A 27,033-nucleotide genomic window follows, 5' to 3' on the forward strand; every position below is an offset into this window, starting at 1 on the left:
ATGGTGGAGGGCCCGGGCTGCGCGCTCTGCGCGGAGAGGCTGCGGGCGCGTGTGCGACGCGGCCAGGCGGTGCGGAGTGCGCGGGGCAGCGCCCTGCCAGCCGGAGCCGGCGGCGCGGTGAGGGGCCGGGCCGGGTGCTTCTCCTGGGGGCAGCGCTGCGCCGGGCCGGGCTGGAGGGCGCAGAGCTTGAGCTCCTGGGGCTGCGCGGTGGTGAACGCCGCCAGCTTTGGGGGAGGGGAAATGGGTCCCGGAGCCGTCGGGAGCCGCTGGGGTGCGGGGACGCAGAGTGCGGGTGGTTGGTGCGGCCGACGCGGCCTCTGCTCCGCACCCCGCCCGCGGCAGCGCCTGCGCAGCGGCTGCCGTCGTCTTGGGGGGGGGTCGTCTGTGGATGCTGTCTATTGTTCCTTTAAAATTATAAAATACTCTTGTCAGCAGCGTGATAAATAAACTTTCGCAGGTCGGATGTGGTAAGATGCTGAAGCTGTAGAAACGTAGTGGGGGGCGTGGAACTAATGAGGGAAAGGTTTTAGAATCGCTCTTGTTTACTGAGGTTAAAATTTAAAAGATCATTTAGCTTCAGGAAACCTGCAATACAAGAAAGATTATAGTAGCAGTCCCTAATTTAATTTTTTTTTTTTTGGTGATGTCATAATTTTTCGTAAGTCTCAAGGAAACATGATGGACAAATGTAGTTGGTGGCCTGCAGAAAGGGAGCTTTTATTTCTATAATTATTTAAAAAAACCCCATTTTTAATCAGACCAAGTAATTAAATAAGTAAAGAGTGTGATATCTACTCTCAGTGTTTACAGTATATATTTTTTATAGTAGTTTTTATCCTTTCTATTTGCAGTTTAAAATAATTCACTGGTATAAAATTCTGCTGGGGCTTTTGAGACCTTCTGCTAGAAGTTAGGATGTCAGCAAGCAGGTTCTAGCTGATGAGCTGTGAAGATACGCTCCTCTGGTTTTGATTATAGAGGTGGCTAGGGCATTGTTTTCCATGCCTGATTTTGTTCAACTGTGAGAAATTGTGTTGCTTGTGTCCCAGGTAAGTATATTGGATGCCTCCAGACAGAAAGTTGGGGAGCTTTTCCCCCACCTTCAGTGTATAAAAGGCAGTGTAGGAGAGTTTGTGATTAAGGCTCAGTAAGATAGTACTTAAATGAAATAATGATTTAAGGAAGAATGTGGTTCAAGATATGCCTTAGATAGGCAGTCAACATATCAGACTTTACAGGTTTGTATCTTTCAGGACTAAGCTTTTTGAAGTAAAGAGTTATGCTCCTGTGGTTTCAAAACAAATTTAATTCCCTCAAATATACTGATGTTCGTAATTTTCTACAGTAAGTCACCTTAGGACAGACTCTATTCATTGGCTAATGACCATCATAAGGGTCTTGCACTTTTTAGATCTCACAGTGGCTGCTAATCATGGTCAGAGCCTTGGCTGCTGCTGAAGACTACACTGTTCAATAGTATCTGTACTACAGTGACTGTAAGGGCTTATCTGATACCAAAGAGGTATTAATTTAACTTAAAATATTTTGAAGAAAAGTTAAAATTCTGTCTTAGTGCTTACTCTGGTTTAGTTTAAACAAACCTGAGTAGCTTAAAACTAAATAAAACCTTGTTGCACACCAACTAACTTTAATACTCTTACTGAAAGGAATTAATGTTTACATGAGAGCAAAACATTGCTTATTTTGATAACACGCAAAGTAAATGATACTGATATTATGAAAAAAATATTTTTATACTTGACAGAATAATAACCATAAAGCCCTCTAAATATATATCATTTCAAGGTAATAATACGGTGAGAGATGGTATAGAGAGTAGCTCTGAAATTTCACTAACTAGCTGGAGCCTTGCTGATTTGCCAGGGTAATTTTCATACATATTTGCATTGCAATTGAGTGTTGTGATTAAAGCACTGGTGCGCATACCTGTGCCTTGCAGTTAGGGCTTTGATGACAGTGAACATACTGCAGGTTTCAGCAGGTTTTGGGGAACTTGGAGTACTAGTCAGGGCAACTTTGACAGGCTGAGAAAAATGGGCTGACAGAAACTTAGATTCAGCATTTGCAGGACTTGAGTCTTGCACTTGCAATAATGTCATGCAATGGCTGCTGCTCAGATGGAAGGTGGCTCCACAGAAAAATGGACCTCTACCAGCTGAGTCCAAGTCACCAGTGTGTCCTTCCAGGGAAGAGGGCCAGCCTCATACTGGGCTGTGCTAACAACAGCATAGCCAGCAGGTGGAGAAGAATGATTCTTACCTCTGTTCAGCACTTGCAAGGCTGCATCTGGATTACTGTGTCCAGTTTTCAGCTCCCCAGTAGGAAAAATATAATTACATACCAGAGGGAGTCCCTTGGTATGTTTCACAGGCTGAAGCACATGATGCTTAAGGCAAAGCTGATAGAACTGGGTTTTTATTACTCTCTTCAGCTACCTGAAAGGAAGGCATGGAGGAGACAAACTCTTGTCAGAGGTGCACAGTTTGATGAGAGGCAGCGGAGGCAGGTGGAAGTAGGAGAAATTTTGATTAGGTATTAGGAGAGTTTTTCCACCACCATAGTGCAGTGCTAGAATGAGGGCCCAGAGGGATGGGAGCCTCTGTCTGAAGTCTGCTTTGAAGTTTACTGGACAAGGTCCTGGGCTGTCTGACCTAAATCTGTCCTGCTTTGAGCAGGTGTTTGGAGCAGATAACCTGGGGGGGTGTCCCTTCTTATTATTTCAGTGGATTTTCATATGTTAAGCAAGAAAAGATTATTGCTTCAATCTCACAGTTCTTGTCCTCTAGTAGTGTACCACCTGCTGTTCAACATCTTTTGAGATGAGCCTTTCAACTAGTAGGAAGAGTGAAATATCGCTATGTGCTCAGTGAAGCCTTTTCTCTAATACACAATGCCCCATGTGGAACGCTTGAAAGTGTATTGTTAAGATGGGTAGAAACTCCAGCAATAGGCATTTGGAAGAAGGATGGAGATCTGCAAATGACAGAATTGATACTGACAAGTATTTAGTATTTAAGCTATATCTGTTATTTTACATCAGCCTGAAACTCTTTTTGTGAATTCATGACTTGAAGGAAAAGGCATAAAATACCCTGATAAAAAAGGTCATAGAATAGTTTGGATTGCAATGGACCTCCAAAGGTCATCTAGTCCAACCCCCCTGCAATGAGCAGGGACATCTCATGTAGTTATATCTCTATTAACTCAAAACTATGAAAACTAGATATCAACCTCTTAGTGAAGAAGAAAAAAAAAAAAACAACAAACAAACAAAACCAACCAAACAAAAACCAGCTGTGGAAGGGTTTCTGTTAGATGGAGATTTGTTACTGAACCAGCCAGGAATTTCAAGGCTAACTCAAAGGCTGAAAACAGGACCTGCTGTGGGAGAGAGGCATTTCTACAATAGCAAGGCCTCAACATGATGTAAATCAACAGACCTATCAGCAGTGAGACTCCAGTGCGTGGACAGCTCGTGAACATAGATGATATCCAATCAGTGAATGCATGCTTGGAGGGTAGGTGCGTGATCAGAGAATAGCTGCATATATAAGGAGGCTTGTTTCTGTAATAAATGGCTTTGTATCATTCATATTGAATCGGAATGCTGAGTCCTTTATCGTTCCAACAAACAGCTACAGAATAGGAAGAGCAACAAGTCCAAATAAACAACAAATTCCACATATACCTGCTGATGTAGTTACAAATAAGGCAAAAATGTGTTGGTTTAGATTATTTTTCCATGGTGTGTCTTAAGGCTGCCTGGGCTGCTGAAGTCACTGAGTCTACTTCTAGGCTGGCAATTTAAGAGGAGGACAAACTACCATCTGAAACATCCATATTGTTTCAATTTGGAAAAGAATGAGCTAACTTATGATAGCATTAGCCATAGTGACTGTCTGCTTCCTGGGTTAATAGTCTCATTGGTTTTGATAGAGCTGCTCAAGGAGAAAATGTTTAATATTGTCCAAGTTGCAAAATTAGTTCATACAGCTACTTGTTGAATGTGTACTGATGTTAGAATCAAAGTAGTATAAATTCTGTTTTAATCTTTGTGTGTATACTCATTTTCAGACTACTGCAAGCGAGGAGAGAACCTCTGGTCACACTTTCCTTGTTGGACATGTTTACAGGGGTGTGGAGACATTGGGAAAGGAGTTTTTTATGTATTTTGATCAGAAAGCTTTGAGGTAAGAGGCGAGAAAAAAAGCTTCCTATGCATTGACTGTACCTGCTTGGAGGATTTTCTTATGTTTGCTAATGTCAGTTTTGGATATTTGAAAGTCAGTGTTACTGAGAAACTTCTCAGCAGCCTCCCTGCAGTGCTGGAAATACTGGATATGGTCACTTAAATTTTCAAATAATTTATTGCTTTATTCTTAGTAGAAGATTCCACGTAAAGGTACCTGAAAAGGACAGTTATTTCTTGAAATGCTTTGTTTCAAACAGGAAATCGCGTTTTCTAGGGACAAAACTCAGAAGTGCGTGCAGTTAGAGCTATTTAGTATCTTCTGCTACTAACTGTACTTCAAATTTCTTTTAACTTGCTTCAAGAAATTTAGACTGAAATTCTGTACTTAATTTTTAAAGATTGTACTGGTTTTGTTAAAAAACAAGTTTCTCTTTTAGTGAATTTGCCTGTCAGCTAAAGCCTTCATATTAACTGCATTTTCCTGGAGAATCAGATACATGTTTTGGTAAACATAGCAATGGAATGCAAACTTATTGATAAGCATGGATGGACATCTTGCGAGGGACAACTAGAAACAAGTGACCAAGAAACTGACCAACTGTGTGTAACATTCCATTCACGTGAATACTTCACATAAAAGTGGGAGATCATGAGGATCTCGTCCCTTTTTTCCCTTTTTCCTTATGGCTGACATTAGGAGACGACCTTGCTAGTCGTCCCTGCGAACTGAGGCCTAGTGACAGACTGAATCCAGCTCCGGTTGGCTGCAGAGTCCAACCCAGGACTTTGGGTGCCAGCTCTGCAGTTGCTGAGACTTTCAAGATTGGTTTTGTATATTTTGTATTATTTTCTCTATTCTTATTAGTAGCATTAGTAAAACATCTTTAATTTTTTCCAACTCTCTTCTCTCTGTCCTTATTTCCCTCCCGATCGCCTGTCCTGAGTGGAAAGCGGGGAGAGGGAGAGGCAGAAGGGGGATGTGGGGGGCAGAGGAGGTTAACAATACATCTGCCAGGGTTTTATTGTCACCTCACAATCTAAACCCTTATCAAAGATTCAATTGCTCTGATAATTAACTCGTGTAAGAAAAAATGCCTAACTTAAAATATTCTACATGAATACGTTTGTGCTGCCTTTCTTTCTTTAAACAATATTAGCAGTTCCCTGTTTTGGAAGCATGATTTGAAGTTTGACAGAAGAATCGTTTGGGTATCATAAATGTAACTCTTAACTTTCTAGTGAAACCATGTCTTCTAGACAAATGGTAAAATTACCAAATCCTTGTTTGTTTATGCTTTGCAGAGCTTATTAGGGATTTGTTGGCATGTTTAGGATTTGGTCATATGCTTTAACCCCTTGATGACATCTTGTACTAGCCACCAAGGTTGTATTTGGAATCTAGTTTAAATAGTTCAATATGCCTTTGTACTGCAGAGCCTACTAAAAATAAATCTAACCAAATGCACAGTGTAATGGATTATTTTAAAAATCCCCTGTCATTCTTTATTGTAATTAGTATAGAATACATAAGTGAGGTCCTTATATTTAATAGGTAAGACTTGCATTTAATGTGTTTCTTTCACCTTCCTACTTGCAACATAATTCTAATCTTTCTAGATCTTAAAAAGGGAAAACAACATCACTTTTATGTTCAGTGTAGTCTTTGTCACCTAGTGACTGGTCTTGAATGTAGCTGTAAGGTCATGATTTTCTGGTAATATCAACAAATACCTTAAAATTCTGTGACATAATATTTTACCAGTGGCACTACTATAGGAGGGAGATGGAACTGAAAATTCTCAGCTGTGAGTGCAACAGTTTATTGTGGTTCCATGCTGGACAAATAAAGGCAGTGATATATCAGTTACCTGGGGTGATATGTGGACTGATTGGTAGCAGGGGCCTCTTGGTTGTCAGATTTGGTGCTAGATGCTTATTTCTCTTAATGTTGGAGTCTTACAAGCACATACTGGTCTACATGACGATCATACAATTAACTAGTAGGACAGGACTGCATATGTATTTAAAGCTACCCATGTTTGTGAAGGGTGGGATTATGGTCCTAATCAGTTTCTCTTGCTTTCTATTGTGCTTTGTTAAATAGAAACAGAGAAGAAAAAGCAGTTTTAAAAAAGATGAGTTATAAAGGTAGATTAAAAAAAACAGAGCAAGGGAGGTAACTGATACGATGTTAACCTTTTTTAAATGAATATCACCTGTATTACAAATTTATTGGATAAGCAAAGGAATAAATTATACAGTAGGAAAACATTGTTTCAACAGACTAAATTACATTATCAGAAGAAAAAAGCTATTACTAAGGAATGTAAATAAGCATTTTGTAAAAGTTCTCTTCTAAGAGAAAGAAAATGTGGCAAAATTCTAGTATGGAAAATATAATCCTTTGACCCTGAAAGATCTTAAATAATTCTTAAGCTTTGAGCCAATGCAATAATTTGTACCTAATGAAAACACCCTTCAGTTATCATTTGATAAGGAGCTTAAAAATTTAATTATCAGTTATTGTAGCTCTAGAAACTGTATTTAAGAAGTCCCTTTAGTCATGTAATCTATTTGGTTGTAAATATTGTAGAAGTACAAGAAAGGCCTCTACACAGGAGGCAGAAGTTAATTCTTATCTGATAATTATGATCTTCATTCTCTTGATTTAAAAATGTTGAGGAGAGATAGGCAAAGGCTTCAGAAAATGCATTTTACAGCAGTCAAAGATTGGCTTCCAGGATTCTTATTGGGAGAGAAAATAAGGAATATGCCTTCAGAGGGTGTATCATTTTTTTAATGAAAGTTAACTCTCAAATACAGGACTTTCTTGTCATGAGGAGGAATACTGATGTACAGATTCTGTATATGTACATAGTTTCTTAACAAAACCAGATTTTCTCATCTGCTAAGATTACCTGTAAAAAGCTGGTAGTCATGCTGGTATAATGTCTTGTGAAAGACCGGGCCATGAAGAGTAATTAACTAATTTTATGATCCTGGGTTTTCTCAAGTGTGGAATGGCTGCCTGGTGGGAGAAGATAACCTGGCCATTAAATTGTTTTATACAAATTGACTACTGCTTGCCTGACTTGCAAATGAGGAGGATACTTATGAAGTGTTGTTGTATTGTGGAAAGCAATTAGCAAATGAAGTTCAGTTGAGTATATGTGCAATCCATGGTGGGCAATAGAAGCTTTTTTTTTTTTAGGAGTTCAAATGAGCAATGGCACCTTCTGAAAAAATTAGGACTTCTATTATTTGATTTCTGTTTAAACAAGTCACTGAAGAAGTCAAGGTTTTTTGAAAATCTGAGGATTCTTTTTCAATTTTGCCTTGAAAGTAACTTAAATAATCAATGGAATTTGAAAAAAAAGTTCTCTGATACTTGAGTTGTGCAGGAGAGACTTGCGTGGACCGCATGTTTTGCCATGGAAATGATACAGTTATGTGAGAGAGGTTGCCCTTGGTTTAGTTTCTGTAGTGTGCTATTAATGTCAACTTGAAGTGATAAATGGTGTAGAAGTTTCTGAAAATTGATAATGCATATAATGTATAATATTGTAACTGAAAATGGACAAAAGTATTGTTAGGAAAATCCCTTCAAGGAAAGACATCTGCTGTCTTGATGGGAAATGGCATCTTGGCCCTTAACGTGAGCTTTCACTGTCTTTCCATCTCCATTTAATAATTTGACTGTGCTTCTAGTAATCTTTCATTTTTATGGGGTAAAATGTTTTAAATAAAAGCAGATCCTTACAATATTGTACAGCACTAAATAACTATAAAACATCACCTTTTTAGTTCAAAACAACAGAAAATAGGAACTCCATAGAACTAGTTATCAATTAAATAATGGATCCTAGGTTTAATTAGTGTGGCTTTTCTACTTGTAGTTAAAGTGAGAAGATTCCTGTTTTGCCCTATTTCAGGCTATCAAAGGTAATGAAACACATTGGAGTGAAACTTTTTAAATTTCTTAAGGTTTTTGAATGTAAATTTGTACCAATGACTTTTTTTTTTTCCTAGTCATGAACTGACAAGTCACTAAGGCAGCTGATAGTTGTGATTATTAGTGCTCATTTTGAACGGTAGTCAGGAACCTGGTAAATGAAACAATCAGCTATTAACGTGAATGCTGTTTCTTTCAAAATAACTTTCTATAAGCATTTGGTGCATTACCATTTGATAGCAAGTTACAAGAGTTTTCTTTAAAAACAAACTTGATTTTAAAATAAATTTGACTAGTTAAGCCTGTGCAGTAGTATTTGTGGCACTTGAGAACTGGAAATGGCTATTGAAAATAAATGGGGCTGAAATAACTGTATCATCTGAACTGACTTTTAAGAAGAGTTTTGGAAAGACACAGGTCTTACAAAATTAAAAAAAAATAAATGCTATCAGGAAATTACAGAAAGAGTTGACTTTAAGACTATGCTTATAATGTTGTCTTAACCTACCTGTAAATATTTAAAATGGCTGTCCTTTCTGAAATGTAACAAAGAGGGGTTAAAAGGAAATATACACCTGATGTTGTGTTTCTTTGGTCATTTGTGTAGTTTAATCTGTTAAATCTTTTTGTAGCTATAAACTAATCCACCTTTTCTTATATACAGTATATAGAAGTAGAACGCTTCCTCTACCTTATGTTTTTTTAGGACTTGAATGTACCAGGTTAATTTGTAATAAATGAAATGTATGATAATCATAGAATCGTAGAGTAGTTTGGGTTGGAAGGGACCTTCAGAGGTCATCCAGTCCAAACCCCCTGCAATGAGCAGGGACATCTTCAACTACATCAGGTTGCTCACAGCCCCGTCCAGCCTGGCCTTGAATGTCTCCAGGGATGGGGCATCTACCACCTCTCTGGGCAATCTGGGCCAGCGTTTCACCACCCTAGTTGTAAAAAATTTCTTTCTTGTGTCTAGCCTGAATCTCTCCTCCTTTAGTTTAAAACCATGACCCTTTTGCAAAACCATGATCCTACTGCAATAGGCCCTGCTAAAAATTCTGCCCCATCTCTTTTCTAGGCTCCATAGTCAAAGTTGCCTGTTGTTGAAGTATACTAGTTCCCAGACGACTATATCATAAAATGCAAGACCTCTTAAAGTATTAGTGATCTGTAAAAGGAACACTTGAAAGAGTCTGCTCCACATCTTTGCCATCTGTGCATTTTTCACTTTCTTTTATTAATTTTTAATTGACCTGCAGGTTTGGCCTTGGATGTAGGCAAAGAAAAGCAGAAAACAACATATGGCAGATATTAATTACTTTGTTTATGGAGTTATTGAAGTAGCTTTGATATGATAACAGTGTTGGCAATATGGGGACTGAAATCTTTCCTTTCATACCAGGTGACTTCTGCTTGATTTAACAGAGAATTGTCTGCTAAAGTAGCCTCATTTATTTCAGCCTCCCTGGGGACTTAACCTGTGCTGGAAGACCAATGTGTCAAGTGAAAAAACACTAAGTGTGATACATCAAAAAAGTGTGTTACTGAATGATCAGGTTTGATTTCTGTATAACAAATTATGAAGACCACCAGAAAACTGCTGTGTTTTGGAGTGGATTTGACTTGGAGAGGATTCTTCTCTGGGAACTGAGCGCTATGTAGTTTGTTGGCATGTCACTCTTAATGACTAGAATTAATGTACATACATACTGACTTGTTTACATAAGAACAGCTTTTAACTTCAAAAATAGGTTAGTGTCATGCTTGGAAACATTGTTAAGATAAAATACATATAACAACTCTTTCTCTTGGAGGATTCACTTCGGTATGAATGGTTCCATGCGCATTAATCCTGGTGAAAGCAAAGACAGAAATGGAGCACCACCAGTTTTGGAGATACAGCTTACGGAGGATACTGTGTGTTTTTTTGAGGTGACAGTAGAATATAGGTAAAGCAGAAACTAATCAAATTAAACACAGCTTGTTGGGGGTTTTTTTTGTGTGTTTTTTTTTTTTTAATAGCATTCTTTTAAGTACTTAGTGAAAAATCACAGAGAACTAGTTAACTGCTTGGATGCCATTATAGATACAAAGAAACAAAACTTTCTAAACATACCATATTGATTGGTATGGTAACTTCATTTTGTTACTTTTATCAGTTTACATACAGTTAAAGTAGTCTATGCCATAGTCTCATTAGATAGTGTCAAGAGTGGGAATAAAAGTTCGATTTAATTCCATCTTTAAATCTGAATGCTGAACCCCATTGTTCCTTTAATTTCCATTCAAGTCTCACTTTCTTAATAAAAATAAGGACCTGTGATGATTACTCATTTCAAATTTTTGTGCTCCCAACTTTTTGGTTTTATTTTATTATTTTTTTTTTTTTTAAAGCAAATTTGTATAATTGTTCTAATTGACATTAAGTGATTGTTTTTGCCCATCTGCATCATACTTCTCACTAATAAAAATAATGTAGCAAGTTTAATTTTAAAGCACTTGAGGCTCTGGGTGAGCATGTAAGCTCAAGTAATATATATGCATATTTAATATTACAAAATATAAAAGCTTATGTAAGCCTGAGACTTCTTGTACTGTACTATTTTTAAACGATTATGTTTAACCTAATAAAATCAAGGTTTAAGAAAATTTATCTTTATTGACATGTTGTAATGACTGAATCATACCGTTAGTTATGTTTGATGGTCCAAACACAAGGTCTTTCTGTGTTGGAAGCAGTTTTAAAGGAAGGACCTGGCAATTGTTTTTCAAAACAAAATGAACAAAATTAGAATGTTTTCTTGTATGCTGGACCAGATGCATGTTCTATGCATGTATCTTTGACGTATTTTTGGGAGAGGTGGTTAATGGAATTTCTGTGCCTCTCCATGTAACTGGTATTTTCATGGTTTCTGTTACCTGCATGTAATGTTCTATTATACTTTCATGTGTTGTTTTTAAAAATATTAGCATATAATAAAAATAAATCTTAATGTATTTTTCTCTTCCAGAAATGCAGCTGAGAGTGAACAGAAAGTGAGAATGATGGAAAGCTTAGATGTCTGTTCTCCAAAGTTTAGCTTCATAAGAGCAGAAAGTGAAATTAAGCAGCAGAAAACCCGCATGTTGTGTGATGTGTTACTGGATCAAGCAGTATTACCTGGAGTGGGAAATATCATAAAAAATGAAGCTCTTTTTGACAGTGGTCTTCATCCAGCTGTTATGGTGGGTTGTCTCAAGATATTTTTTTTTTAATGACACAAAAGTATTAAGAATGTAAATACATATTTATGTAACAGTTTGTCATCTTCTTACCTTTGTTTTATCATCTGTCATTTCTGAAGTTATTCTAAGACAGTAAATTAATGTTTTATCTTTATAACTGGAGATATTTGTCACAGCATTCCTTGGAACTTGTTGCTGCTACTTCTGCCTCACAGAGTGGACAAATTTTGTGGGGCTAAACCTTCTCTCTTAAAACTTGAAACCTCTCCTTAGAAGGGAATCCATCGAACTTTCAAATCCTGACTTTGCCTGGCATCCTGTTGTGATGCTGTTACATTGTCAGCCCATAAATAAACGCAAGTGAAGAGTGATCAGTTTTTCTTTGTTCAGTTACTAGCCAAAATAGTTGATGTGGTAGAACCTTTTTTTGGCAGCTGCTTCTTCCACTTGTCCTGCTAGCTGGCATAAGTTGCTTTTCTACCATTGCTTACTTTACTTTTTTTGGTTGAGATGCTCAAGCATGTGTCTCCAAACTTTGGTTAAAAAGAAGCCTGATGTTTGCATAACAGACTGAGATTACATAGAATGTAAAGGAAAGCCGGTGAAGATAGTAAATTAAAGAGTATTTTTTAACATAATAAAAGAATGTGATCTTCGTAGGATCAGTCTGGATTTTAGTTGTATCTGCAATGTGAGCTGGCAGAAGAAAGAAAAAACATTACTTAAAATTTTGAGTTATTAACATAAATGTATTTAGTTGATAAATCTCTCTAATTCTGACTCCTTTGGCTCAAGTATTCTTCCTGAAGGTCTCTCACAGCAAAGAGCCTCTGATGATAGATAGGTCGTATCATAATCCATGAGGAAATGAAGGAACTAAGAGTTCTTAACTATACGTGATTCCTGTGATCAGGTACTCTTAGATCAATATAGAGGAAAACAACTGAAATTTTTACCTGATGTTTTATGCAGATGAGGCAGAGTATATTCTTTGGTTGTACACAATGAGTTTGTGTAGTGTAGAATGTGAAAATATACTGGTTTACTGAGATAGATTATATACATATATTATATATATATATATATATATATAATATAAATAAATAAATGTATATATATAAAAAATATATAAAAATATATATATAAATATATATATATGTAAAATGGGAAGTCAGGAAGTTACTGTAGGAGCAATGTAATTCCATGTCAGCTGTAGGTGTTCAAAGTGCCCCTGCTTTTTAGGACTTTCTGTTGTTGTCCCTTAGCATCGCAATATTCTAAAAATCATTCTTGTCTTATTTACAGGTTTGCCAACTGACAGATGAGCATATACGTCACTTAGTGAAAATGACACGTGATTTTACCCTGCTGTTTTATAAGGTATTGGTTTGTCACATGTTTCTGAGAAACCTCCATAACTTGACTCTGGCATGTTAGCTGTATGAGGTCATCTGGTGAAAACAGTTAAAAGATGCAACAGGACAAGTGTTCCCATGAATAGGAATGTTGGTTTGTGTGCTCTTTATATGAATTGTCAAATGATGGAAAGGTGGGCTAGTCTAGACTGTAAGAATGTGCACAGCCTTGGCCTAGTTGCAACAGAAGAGTATGACAGATGCTGCCCTAGGGCCGGTAGAGCTTTGCTGTGCATGTGCTGTAACGTCACTCTGAACATGTCAGATTTGATGTAGGTTTAAGCAAATTTTTATATAAGATAACTTCAAGGTCACTCTTCAAACTGGGAACTAGAGATTTTTCCCAGGGAAGTATGACCGTAATTCATGTGACTTCCTTTATGAAACTTGAAATGGCAAGTATATGTATTTGACTAAATAGATTGTAACTTCTAACAATTTTTTTCTACCTGAAACAACTTTTTTAGTTGCTAAACTGAAATAAATTCAAGTTTCTCCCTACTGCCACAACTTCACTAGGATTTGATTTTTTCCCTGTAAACTCTATAGTTCCTCATTAACTCTTCAAAAATACAAAAATTAGTTCAAATTCTCTCTTTTTCTATGTTTTTCTTCTTTAAGCTGCATGCAGAGAAATGAACCGTGGCAGTGAAATTCTTGTCTGTTTCTCTTGGTATTTGTGAAAGGCAAGGAGATAGTCCTGCTAAAAATTCCTTTTGTTTTGGTAGGCTAGCAGGACAGCACCTAACTTTTGTAATATAATCTTTTGATCATAAAGTCTAAAAATGTATATTGTTCAGTAGTCTACTTAAAAATCTGCTTTCCCCCAGCCCACCGAAGAGTGGCTCAGTGTGTTGGCTGGGGAAATCTTTTCATTCTCTAAACTTTGTAGCAAAGTCTACCAGTAAAGAGATATCATCCGGTTCTGCAATAACTATAGTACTAGAGGATTTAAATGTGTCACAAACAAGTTAAAGTTTATGTAGCTCACTTTAGGTGTTTTCAAAACTTTTACAATCTATACTTAGCAAGCATTCACCAGTCAAGTACTTTTAAAGGAGAGCTCGCCCTAGCCTCTTTAAAATAAAAACATAACAAAAAGGTTAATAAGAGGGCTAGTACTTGATCATTTTTATAGACTGTTACAGAATGTTTGTAGCAATCATACTGTAACATTTGTAGTAAGATCTCACAGATACAAAGATGAGGAATCTTTTTTGTGTAGAAAGATGTTGCTTTTATTTGTTTTTTAAATAACTGATTTTAAGGAAACTGATTTTAAGAAACTATCTGTAAACCTTGAGGAAAAATCTTGAAGAGAAAGCAAACTTCCTGTGAATATTCATGAAAATATATATCATTAACTCCTTCTGGTTGGATTACTGAATTGTACCGGCAAAAGCATTCTCATTCAGTGAGGCTGATGAATAAGAGCACAGCAGAAGCAGATACGCTGTACTCAAAGACACCTGTATTTTGGGAGAACTCCAGGGGTCTTCATGCATTATGGAGCTAGAGTTAATGAGCTCTGCTAGAGTTGGGCTGGTATTCCTGGGCCAGCTATGGTATTGTTTGAACTGTGCCCAAGGGATGGTGATCGTAGTACAGAAACTGGGATGTCTCTGCAGACTTGCCTGCATCTCTACTGGGCTTTTCTTGTTTGTTGTTTTGTTTTTCCTGCGGTTTTAGCTGGGGTACGTCTCTGCTGACTCCAGGTGAATTGTCTCATGAAATGTGCCTGCTTATCAGCCCTTGGGAGGCTCTTTAGGTCACTGTGCCCTTTGGGCTGTATTGTACCTAATTTAATATGGCTTTCTGCCAGGATCTGGGGAGCTTGCCATAGTGCCAAGTGGCTTTTCATGAGCTAACTTGTCTGCTGTGGCCAGTGCTAAGGTGAAGCTAAGCATCTTTACTGAGCACTACCTGACTCGTACAGAATGCTGGGAATATTTCTGCATTGCACAGTTCTTTAGGCTTTGGGAAGGCTGATTAATCCAGATTGTAGTGTCAGATCAGAGCAGACTCTGCGGTATGCTTTTGGTTTCTTTTGGGGTGACGGAAGGTGGTGTTGGTTTTGTGATTTATGTTTGTTTTATTTTGTTTTCTCTACTCCTTTGCAAGCTCATCAGCTCTTTAAGAACACTCCTGATGCTGGATCAGAGCTATCTGGTCCAGCTGAACTCAGGGGGTCCTTAGGATATATTTGCTTGCACGATGACAGTATGTTTTTTGTCTTGTGTCTTTTATTTCATTATGTGGAGAATTCAAGACACTACTATACCTGATTTAAAGTAAATTCCTCTCATAAAAGAACATGAAATACAGATGATAGCCCTCGTAAGTGTGCCTTGAATACCTTTATGTAATTGTTGTGCTGTCAGCTTCTGTAGTTTTTCTTTTAGCTTCATTTGAACTGTAGAGGGACTTACATAAAATTCATACTTCATAAACATGGTTCTGTTTCAGTGCCGCAAAACTGGGTCTCCACTCTACAAACACTACAAAGTATACAAGCGCCCAGCCTGTGGACAGTGCAATGGGAAGGTCACTGTGTGTCGCTTAGGAGAGTATAACAGGATGACTTACTTCTGCTCTCGATGTCAACAGGCGGATCCCCAGCTTGTCAGTGTTAGGTATGATGGTAGCTTTATAACACTTTTAAGCATTGCTGTCCTTGGAAGTGCTGTTATGGTAAGAGGACATCACTTCTTAGGTAGAATGGATCCTTGTGCATTTTATATCTAAGTTCACTTGACTTTGCAGAAGAAAAATGTTTTGGCCATTGGTATTTAAAAATTATTAAAAGCTTTGATTCTTCGAAACTATTTCAAAGGTCTCATCTGTTATGGAATAGCTATTACTGTAATTAAATGTAGGAATTATAAAACAATTCAGAGTACCGAGAATTATTCAAAGCTTCTGGAAAAATTGTCCTTTGTTCCTGGTGTTTTCAATATAATAGGCTTGGATGTTTACACTCAACTGATTTGAGTCACATAATGAGGGTAGAAATCTGTGTCTCTATTTCTTTTCATAGGATAACCCTTTAAGTCCTGGCATATCTAGACAGCTGTGCATCTATGCAGTTTTGTTCTGGCTGTAGAGTTACACTGACAAAAACTAGAACTTCAGTAAATTCAGAGCACAGCAAATACTGTAGGGCTTAGGACCTCCTTTTATTTTAGAAAATCACAAGATACATTTGATATCACAAAGAGTCAAAAGGTAGAAGTTCCAAAAACCCTTATTCACATTCTTGCATACCTAAGATATTCTTGAAAATTTTTCATCTGAGGTTTCAGAATCTTGCCTTTTTATACTGAGCTCTGTCCATCTAATAAGACGCTGCTTTGCCTTGCAAACTTTGCCTTCATTTAGTTTGTGTGTGTATATAGATATATATTTCTATATTTTTAGATAAGATTTACAGAACACACAAACCCCCCTCCAACCTTCTTTCAAGATTCAGACAGCTGAAGGGATTTTGGTTTGAGCTTAAAAATCTCCTTTGAGTACAGATCAAATACAGAAAATTCCAATGTGAAAGATAAATATTTCACATGCTGGTAACCCCAACCTGCTGTATTTTCAGAAAGTAATAATGAGAAATGTTTTGCAGAAGGCTAGAAAGACAGCAGTGTTCCGTTGAGTCAGATAACTAGAAAATGATCCAAGAAAAAAAAATACCTTTCTCTGTTCTAGAATGTGTAGTGTTTTGATTGTTGATATTTTTTTAATAATTAAACAATGGTATATTTCAGTGAAGTACATGGTAATGGTAGCTGCAAAATAAAAAGGTTGGATTTTGTGCTGTCCTCATCCTAATGGTTACGTCTGTGTTCTACTGCTCTGTTTTCTGTTATGCAGTATCTGTTACCAAATAAAAGTACGTGTAGCTCAAGTGATTTATCTGCCATTCTGAGCTTTTCATGTGTGAAGACTGAAAGGACCCCCTGTGATCAGACCTGACTGGCTACAGATCATAACCTGTAGAATTTAACCCAGTGGTTCTTGGATCAAGTTAAGTAGCTTATGATTTTGCTCAACTGAAAAAATGAAGAAAATACCCATTATAAGCTACCTTATCAAATTCAAATGTACTTTAAATCTTTAAAACACACTTTTCCTCCATATTTCGTGTTTCAAAATGAGCAGAGGTGGGGGTAGAATGACAGGATGGATGGATTGGGGGATGAGATAGAATTAAACTCCAAAAGATGACATGCTGAATAGATTCAGTGTAGTATTGCATCTTTGATAGCTGAATAAAACAACTCATCTAATAATTTGAAAATACACAGTTTTAACACTTGCAGTTTGTCTGTTTTGTTGTCTAGCCACAGTATTTTGATGAATGCTACTGTAAGAGGAAGAACTGTCTGTTCTGCCTCTTGACAGCACAGGATCTCTGGCATGTCAGCAATTCTCATTATCCTCCTTGGTTTTCTTATCATGGAAGAGATGTAGTAGGTAATGGATAGCCCTACCATTCTCTTAGAAATCTAGCCTGTTAAGGAGGGTATTAATTATGGAATAAGTGATAGGTCTAAGGAGTGTCACAACAGTTTGTAAGTACAGCATTTGCGTTATTAATTGGAGTGCCCAAATTCTTAGGATTAAAACAAAATCTCCAAAAAGCACATAATTCCACAAAAACTATGGAGAAATATGCTTGATGACTTATCAACCATAGTACTTAAAAATTTATATACATATCTTACTGAGTAGGTAAGTTCAAGTTACATTTAACATGCTAATCATGTTTGGATATTATGACAAAATTAGTCCTTGGTAACATGTAGTGACTGTAAAATAGTAACTATGATTCTAAATCAGTGCATTAACATAGGAGGTACTATAATTTACAGGAAAATACATAAAAATAAATCTATGGAGGTGTCCTGAGTACAGCTTTGGGTTACCAGTCATAGCTAAGACATGCCTGAACTCCTTCTGAGGAGGAATTAAAACAAAAAAACACACTAAAAAAAAAATCCTTTATTTTGAACAGGCTCCTAAATGTCAAAAGGTTTTCCAGCAAATGGTAACATACAAGAAAGACCTTCTAACTTTAAGTGTTGTAGTTCTGTTGGTTGTTACGGTAATAAAGGGGTCCAATGGGTACCATTTAAATGACAGCAAAATTTTATTTGCTAAATTGTGTGGCTTTCTGTAGATCAGCCTCTGGACAGTTCATCCAGTAACGCATTTGTTAAGTGTTCTGTACAAGGGATGGGAGAGAAGTACTAAAACAGTCTCCCTTTCTCGCCAAGTTTCTTGTTGCAGTACTTGAAAATGGTAGGGAATTTGAGAGAGGCTGTGGCATTGTGCTGGAAATTGCATCAGTTTAATTATTAACTTTTTGTCCATTTTTGTCTAAATATTTTTATTTGTATTACTTCTGCAGCATTGCAAAAGACTTGCCCTTTAAGTAAAGAGGGGGGAAAAAAAAAAACCCTCTAACCATGACATGCTGTCCAAGCTATGATAGGCAGGCCATAACACTCTGTACTGCTTGTTCTGTAGCCCTGTGTCTCCCTGCACATCGTGGTGTAAGGCAATTTGTAGAAGAAACATCACAAAAGACTAATATCATTCTTTTGTTTCACAGCAAACTGCCAACTAGAAATAGCCTAATTGGCTGGGCATATGGCAGGGGGTCATGTTCTAACGAACACGTAGCTCAGAAATGTGAAGAGGAGTGGACGTGTATGCGCTGTACCCTAATAAACAAGCCTTCTGCTGAAATTTGTGATGCCTGTTTGACTTCAAGGCCTGAAGGTATTGAAAAGTTGTTTGGAACCTCTGCTGGGAAAGGCGGGGGATTGTAGCTTTCATGCAGTTTTTAGAACTGTAGATGATTCTCATTGTGAATTTTATTTATATAACTTTAGCTAAAAATGTCAGATTTGGGGGAAATTTACAAGGGCGATTATGGAAAGTGTCTTGTTTTAAACCCTAAAAGTGTCTTGTCTTCCAGCTGTGTATGCAGGTGGGATGCGATAGCCAAGCCTCTGCAGTGACCCTTTGTTTTCAATGGGGCAAGGAGTGAGACAGCTTGCCATTCTTTCAACTCTCCTTAAAATTGTTAGAAGCTTGCAGCATATATCTGATACAAAAATCCCCAGGGGGGCAGAAAAGTAATTGCTGTTCTTTCAGGTGAACAAGAACAGTATATTTTGGTACCCTTTCCAAAAGTTTGTCATGTTTCTCAGGGCCTAGTGTTTGGTTTTGTTGTTTTTTTTTCTAAGCTCAAAGTAAGAACATTTGTTGTTTGTCTCCTACTGGAGCTTTTAATGCTTCAATCTAGACCTAGTGTGCAGAAGCAGCTGTCAATGAGATCTGGAAAGGGACAGGAAGATTCAATGTGTAACATGCTGGCTTTTCTCCAAATTTCTGTAGAGAAAAATATATATTTTAAGAAGAGATGAAGTGAGGTAATGGACACTTTCCACTGAGACCCTCTGAGACCTGTTTTCTATGTGAAGAGGATTTTTCTTTTTTGTTAGTTTGTTTGTTTTGTTTTGTTTGTGTGTGTGTTTTTGTTTGTTTGTTGTTTGGGTTATTTTTCACTTTCTGTAGAAAAAGTGAGTAAAATACTCTGTGTAGGAATTTACAGGGAGTTATTTGGATCAAGACTATTGCTTAGAAACATTTTGAATTGCTATGTGTGTTCCAAGAAACAAAGTCTAGAGGTGGGCATGTGTGGGGCTTTTTCAGTATAGATCTAATTCTGCTGCAAGACTGAAGGAAAATATATTTGTAAATAATATACAGGCTTTTTGTATGTGGGGAAGTTTAACGGTTTTACATAGGTGCCAGGACCTATTGTTCACTGAATTTAACTATATGACTTAAAGTAGATATGCTGAAATCAGAATTAAAGATCACATTCCTGTAGCTTTTGATGATACTTTGAGCCATACTTTCAAAAGTGCCCCTGAACTCCCAGGCTGTGAAGACGTGACTTTTTGGTACTGATCTCAGTTCTGATAAAATAAGTTCCAGTGCTTTTTTTGAAGTATTTCTTTGTTCCAGTTAGTCCTTTTATGAATTATGTGTGTGAAACTTGTCTTACACTAGCTAAAATCCATTTCTTCAGGCCACAAATCAATAAAAATGTATTTGTGCCTTACATGACACTTGGTGCTAGAAGAGGCAAATCTTGCCAGAAACATGAAAGTTTTAAGAGTCAGATTTACCAACTAACATCCTGGAATTTAGACCGTCAGCTTGGCCTTAAAATATATAACAGCATATAGACAAATGCTTTATTTTAAGCTTTGTAACAAAATTCTGTTCCTTCTCCTGTATTTCTAAGTTTCACTTGTTTAGCTGTATGCTATTGCTGAAAACAGACCTGGAATCTGAAGATGTGTTAGAGTTGGTGGAATACTGCTACAAAAAACCTTTTTTTTTTTCAAAAAAAGATATATTTTTGTATCCTAAGAGTGATATTCAAAGTTATTTTTTTAACATGATTTTTCTTACCTCTCTCTTTCTAGACTTTAAGATTCCTTGCTTTCTTATTCATTTTTTCTAATGTTTCTAAAATTAACTACTGTTGACAGAAACATTTGAATTTTTGAGGACCAAATACTTGGTACGTAAAGTTAGCTGCTGGCCATTCTGCCAAAATAATTCAGTCTGTAGACAGAGTAACTATTTAACATTACATCTTAATTTCCTTGCTCCCTTGCTAAGGCCAAGGTCCTGTTCTTTCTGAACACGCTGGCACCGCCTTGTTTCACTGTGCAGCAGCAGCAAAACAGAAGGAGCCTGCAAACAAGTGTTGTTCAGAGTAAGCTGTAGGGAGCCCTATTTTGTTTCTGAATGAGAATGCCTCTGGAGAGAGTGTGCCCTTGTGAATGCCTTACCTACCCATTTTATTTCTGTTTAATTCCCTCCTGCTTGTATGGAGGGAAGGTGTAGGACGGAGACACTTGCTGGAGATGGTAGAAGAGAAAGGACTCTGTTCTTGAACACTATGGCTTCACAGCTACTTAACAAAGACTTCATGTAGGCAGCCTATAAAGTCATCTTTTCACCCTTTTCTCAGGAAAGTTTAACTACAGACTCCTTATTTATTAAACTGGCATTAATAAATTATGTCAAGTCTGTTGGAATTATTGTTGCCCACTAGGCAGGCCTCTATTTCTGTGAAGAAACGTACTGTTGCTCATGTCAGAAAATAAATACAAAGGAAATGTCTGAACTGCTTACTTCTAAAGCCGCTTGCAGTAAGGGATTGATAAGTTTGGATGCACACAGTGTTTGGAAAAGACAGGAGCCCTGAAAGCACTACAAAACCCAACAAAAGAATATTCCTTTTTGTGTCAGTAGTAAAACAATGCTTTTAAAATGGATAATGTAGTGCTGCTGGAGGTACCATACCCTGTGATCTCCCAGTGCTGGGGTTATAAAAAGGTTATTTGGAAAAAAAAAGCAAACCTGTATTTGGGGCAAATCCAATTTTGTATGGTTAATTCTCCAATAGCTTTCATTTACAGCAAGCTATTCCTATCTGGTCCTATTCAAACAATAGTAATATTATCTTGAAACACAGGTTGTACGTGATTCCAAAAGTGCATGAGCTTTTTTACTGCAAGAAATTTGGTACTATATCTAATCTGTGACAGGTTTTGAGATCTTTCAAGATGGTATGGTAAATGTACTTTTTCACTCACTGTATGATGACTTACAAATATAGATAATAAATATGATGTATCAGTCTACACGGATGGATTATAACCAATAACTTATTTTTCCTTAGTTCCAAAGATGAAGAATGCTGAAGATTCTGCAGATCTTAACATAAGCTTAATGAAGTATCCTTGTAATGATTTCAGAAAACCAAGCACAGAAATAAAGATCAATTGGAAAGCTGCATTTGGAACTACAACTCTTGTCCTAACAGATCTTGGTAACAAAGCTGTTTCGAGAAGTGATACCCAAATATCTGATAGACACTCTCAGTGTGTTGCTCCAAAAAACAATTGTAAACAAATCCAAAACAATGTCTACAAGTCAGGGGGAAGCACAGACAAGAATTGCTCAACACACAGAACTGCAGTGACTTTGTCTTCCTCACAGCAACCTCTCTCTTTCAAACACGTACAGAAGAAGCAGAAAACTGATCATATACCTTCAGATCACCAGTATAATATAGCAATCAGGTATGTATCCTAAATTGTAAACAAGTCTTTTTATAATCCCATAAACCAATTTTATCCCTGAAGATTAATGGAATACTGTGCTGTTGGGTTCAGATGCTGTTGTCTTTGGATTTCTGTCAGAGGCAGCCTACTCTTGGGTAACTAAAATTAGACTTGGATTTCAAAAGCACTGAATGACCCAGACTTACTGGAAAAGTCCTGATTTTTGGCATCTGGCCAGTACGGCTGTTAGCTAAACAGCAGTTCATAGTTCAGCTATTCCTGTGGAATAGGACAGTATAGCTCTAATAGGTCAACAAGCACAATTCTACCTAAGAAATCATCTCATCTTAGCACTGTAGTTACTGTCTGCTCAGAGAGATCTTGAAGTCATTGTGAAAGATGACAAAAGGGAAGTAGCTCAATGAATATGTACCAATTAAAGCTATTCGTCAGCTAGCAGTTTTCAACATTCTTCCCTGATACAAAGCTCTGTACAGGTACCTTGATGAACCTTGCATCACTATTTTCTCTAAACTTTCCTCCCTATCCTGTATGTAACTACTTCAGTGCTCTACCCATCCTGAACTTTTATTTACACAGCCCTATTCAGATGCATCCGCTGCCTAGTTAGGAGAAATGGCGGAACCTATTAGGGTTGTAACGGAAAAGTTGTGCAGACATACACAACAGTAAATTGGAATTGCAAGATTAGATTCAATTTACAGTGGTGAACTATGCAAGATGAATGTGAAAGATATTAGTGATATGCTACCAAATGTTTATTAATGTGTTTTCCGAAATACCAAAATTATTTTTTGCATTGTTGAAGCACCAGTTTTGAAACAGAATCTCAATGTCTAGCCAGGTTAGGCTGTATGAATATTCTTCTTCCTGTAGAGGACTACAGAGAACTGAGGATGTAGGCAGGATAATTGAGAATACAGAGGAGTGCAAAGAAGAAATGAGACTAAAATGGTAACAGGTAGTTACAGCAAGTCATCAACTTAAACATTACAATCCCCCTCTTCAAAAAAAAGACCAACAACACACGCACACACAAACAAGCAAACAAAAAAAACCCCAGGAAACTTTGTAACAAAAAACAACACTTTTTTTTTTGTTTGTTTTCTTTTGTTTTAATGAGGTGTTGGAAAAAAACTGATGATGTCTGCAGGACTGCAGTCTTCCAGGCATAAAAGAGAATGTAAAATTCCTAAGCCGAGAACTTAACAATAATTAATTAATTTATATTTTCATTTTTCACCATGGTTTCCTCACTGCTTTTCTACTCTATAAATATATTAGAAAGATACATTTCAGAGCATTAATATTTTTCATGTTAATGTTTTTAAATAAAGCCTTGTGTATTGCATTCTGGTAATCTCTCTCTCAATCATGAAGAAGAAATAAACTTCATACCTTTCAGAAAACACTGTTCTACCCCCTCAGCTGGATTATTTCTTGTCTGAATATAATTTGGAGTATTACTGTAAGTTTTTAGTTAGAAAGGGTGGGAGAATTTCTGTGAAGCATACAGATAACCTTCAACGTGGAGTAATTACTTGGCTTTTTCCCACTGACAGCAGAATATTCTTTTAGAGTATGCTGGAATTTGGAGTGGGCAGTATGATAATGGTGGTAATATTTGTTTTGCAGATCAATTTTAGTACCTTGAAATAAATTAAAACATGGGAAAAGTGGTAGAATACTTGCACAAAAAGCACAGAGTCTTGTCTGTTCACAACTAGCAATCATTCAGCTTTCAAAGTGCAATAGCATGCTGTAGAGAAGTTACCTGGCTGTCATTGTGTGTAAAAGTTCACTCAGTGAACAGTTGTAATGGTGGGAGAGAGTTCTTTGGTTGTGGTGTTGATAATCCCTTTAACATTACGCAGGAGTCATTTTGTAACCTGTCATTGCAGCAAACCTCAAGCTCACATGACAGATGATATTCATGCGTCAAGCACTGGCCATCCTCGCTGCAGTGAGCACAGCTGTCTGTGCAGCCTCAGAGTTGTGAAAAAGGATGGAGAGAACAAGGGCAGGCAGTTTTATGCCTGTCCTCTACCCAGAGAAACTCGGTGTAACTACTTTCAAGTACGTCTAAGACTTCAGGGCCTGTTTTCTACTAAGTTCTTGTTCCTTCACCCTCCATGCCCCAGAATCTGCAATTGTGGACAGATATAACCCATTTAAAGTTTGGGGTAATATTAAGTACTTCTGTACACTGAATTGAAGCTAAGAACATAATAGTAGTTATAAACTTACAGTTTTAGTTACTTCTTTTACTGCTGAGAAGGCACCTGCTTGTGCAAATGTTCTTAATCTGCTTTCGTGTGGAGTAAAACAGATGCATAGCAGAAATGTTGGTTTGAAGGGACTTGTACAAGTTTAGTTCAGCCTTTTGTTTGAAGAAGGACTATGGCAAATTCTAGATCTAGATATCAGCCATGTTTTAGTCTAGCCAAAATCCTGAAAGCCTCCAAGGATGAAGATTCTGTTATCTGGCCAGGCAGCTGCTCCCACTGCTGCACTAGTACCTAGCCTGACCTTCCCAGCTGCAGCCGATGGCCATTGCTCCTTGTCATGACCATATGTGACTGAGTTTGCCTCAGTCACCTACCACCAGGTAGTTAATAGATGAACTCAAGACAGTAATAACTATAATGCCTTAATTTGAAGAAAACTATTTGTTAACATCAATGAAAGTTACACTAGTTACAGTGTGTGTAGTTGCCATTAAAGAAAAATCTAAAATTGGTGATTGTAAAAGAAATACAAGTCTCCTAACTACTAGTAAGAGTTTCTTCTAGGGCCTCCCTGTAGATCTGTTTCTATTGCCAGTTTTAAAATAAGGAACTCATAGCCATCTCATATGCTAAAATTGTGCCTGAAACTTGTTTCTTTTGGCAGTGGGCTGACTTGAATTTTCCATTTTGTAACCATGGCAAGCGATGTGTTATGAAGACTGTGTTGAAGATTGGTCCAAATAATGGAAAGAACTTTTTTGTGTGCCCTCTTGGGAAGGAAAAACAGTGCCGCTTTTTCCAATGGGCAGCAAATGGGCCAGGTATGCAGGTTATTCCTTGATGTTGATGTTCTAGTTATCTGCTCCTTCTTAAGTGCATATAACTTTCCTAGTCATTTCTGGTTTGTTTTTGTCTTTTTCTTTGTTGACTGGTTAATTACTAAAATGGCTCCAACAATGTAAAGAACAGATTTGGAAAGAGTAATTTTACATAACCTTACAAAAATTTAAGGCTGCTTGTATGCTGCATACTATTTTGAAATAAACATCTAGCTTGCAATATATTGTGATACACTGTTATATTTCTGAAAAAAACCTGAACTGTTTTCTTTTTTATGTAAATGTCACTTAAGTTTGACAGCACTGCATACTTTCAAGCATATGTGAGATTTATAAAGAACTTCATTAAAATTTTAAATTGGTAGACTTTTTAATGAATGTAAACATATTTAATAAAAGTGAATAAAAAGACAATACACTCTTTTTAATGCCACTTGATGCTTTACTTCCTCAGAGCTTAACGTGAAACAGCAATGGACTGTATTCTTTCAGTATTACCATAGTTGAATGTGTGACCTTGCTAGATTTGGAAAACAGAGACAAAAATTGTCTTAAATGAATTCTATGACTTTGCAGTTTTCTTACTTATATATTTTTAATCCAGGCCTTAACATTTTATGCTAGTTGCTCCTGAATTTTTTCTCCAATCTATGTGAAATGCATAATACAATCATACCTCTTAAGTGGTTAAAACTCAGTTTACATTTGCTTGTCTTACCACTATTTGACGAAGCAAGGGCAAAAGTAAATAGAATATGGTAAGCTCTCAAATGTCAAGTAATGCAACAACAGAATTCTTCAGGTTTTTGGAGCATGTACTATAGATAACAAGGAAGATAAAAGTAATTAAGATATGGCCATAACTTCATAAATTATTGACTGACAATCAGTTTTTAATGAAAGTAATGGGAAGTAGTGTTGTTTCCCATGAAAAATGTGTTAGACTAAATTGGTTTAAAAGCTTCTTCTAAATGGTCTTAGTCTCTGTAAATACTTCAAAATTAATTGTGACATTTGAGAGCTATCTGTTGTGTTGGGGTTTGGTGGGGGGATTTGTTTGTGTGTGTGTGTATTTTTATGTGTTTTTTTATTGCTGGGTGGAGTTTTGTTGTTGTTTATTTGTTTGTTTGTTTTTGCTGAGGGGGGAGAACTATTTAATTTTCTTGACAAAGTTGTGAAACTTCAGCCCAATTTAAATCTTCCATGCTGTGGTACAAGTGAAACCTATTAAGTCTTGTCCTAACCAACACAAACTCAGAGGCTTTTTTCTGCCTCTTTTCAGCAGCCTTTGATATCTTTCAAATATCTTAAAACTTTCCTTATGTGGAGAAAATCTTTTCTAATCAGATTGTAGAAACTGTAATCCTTATGTTGGTCAATAGATTCTTTCCAAATAATACGTTATTTAAAGTTGGGTACAGAACTCCACCTGAGAACAAAACAAGCTACTTCACACGGTGAACATTGGCTTTCCATTGCCATCTTTTTATATGATGCTTGTTGCAATGATATTTCATTTCTAGTTTATGCTTATACATCTAAATCTTTAAAGCTGCTGTCTAAACAGTGCCTTACTTGTATTTGTACAATTGATTACTGTGATAAAGTGCCTGATTATTTTCAAATTGTACATGCTTTTGGATGTCTTACACAGGGATAAATCTTCAGTAGTTCAGCTAAACATGAAAAATCTAAAAGAAATGCAAGCATTTTTGATCACTTGCCTTCAACAAATGTTAAGATCTCACTGAAGCAGGAAGTTAAATGACTTTTTCAAACTTTGAAACTTCAAATAGAACAGTTGGGCTGTTATGTATTTTTTTTATCTTAACATCCAGACAAGAAGTATCTGTTTACATATAACATGTACAAGTTTTAAAGGATTACTTGCTTTTATTAGCTACTGTAATCACTTTCCTTCTGTTCTTATATTTCTAGAACTTGTTTTGTCTTTTTAAAAAATAGTGCATAAGTGATATGGA

The 27,033-nt window shown here is 36.8% G+C and overlaps 1 protein-coding gene across 1 annotated transcript; it reads left to right on the forward strand.

Annotated features, from left to right (window-relative positions):
- NEIL3 (nei like DNA glycosylase 3) lies at positions 1–25,053 on the forward strand (the record flags this gene model as incomplete). The annotated part of the gene is made up of 10 exons (XM_080343592.1): positions 1–117; positions 4,096–4,211; positions 9,980–10,114; positions 11,177–11,390; positions 12,696–12,770; positions 15,272–15,438; positions 18,417–18,586; positions 21,579–21,981; positions 23,886–24,060; positions 24,877–25,053. 10 exons carry the CDS (start codon positions 1–3, stop codon positions 25,051–25,053), a joined length of 1,749 nt encoding a protein of 582 aa, XP_080199718.1.
- Positions 25,054–27,033: the final 1,980 nt, after the last annotated feature.

Source organism: Nesoenas mayeri (assembly GCF_963082525.1).
Source record: "Nesoenas mayeri genome assembly, chromosome: 4".
Lineage (NCBI taxonomy): Eukaryota > Metazoa > Chordata > Aves > Columbiformes > Columbidae > Nesoenas > Nesoenas mayeri.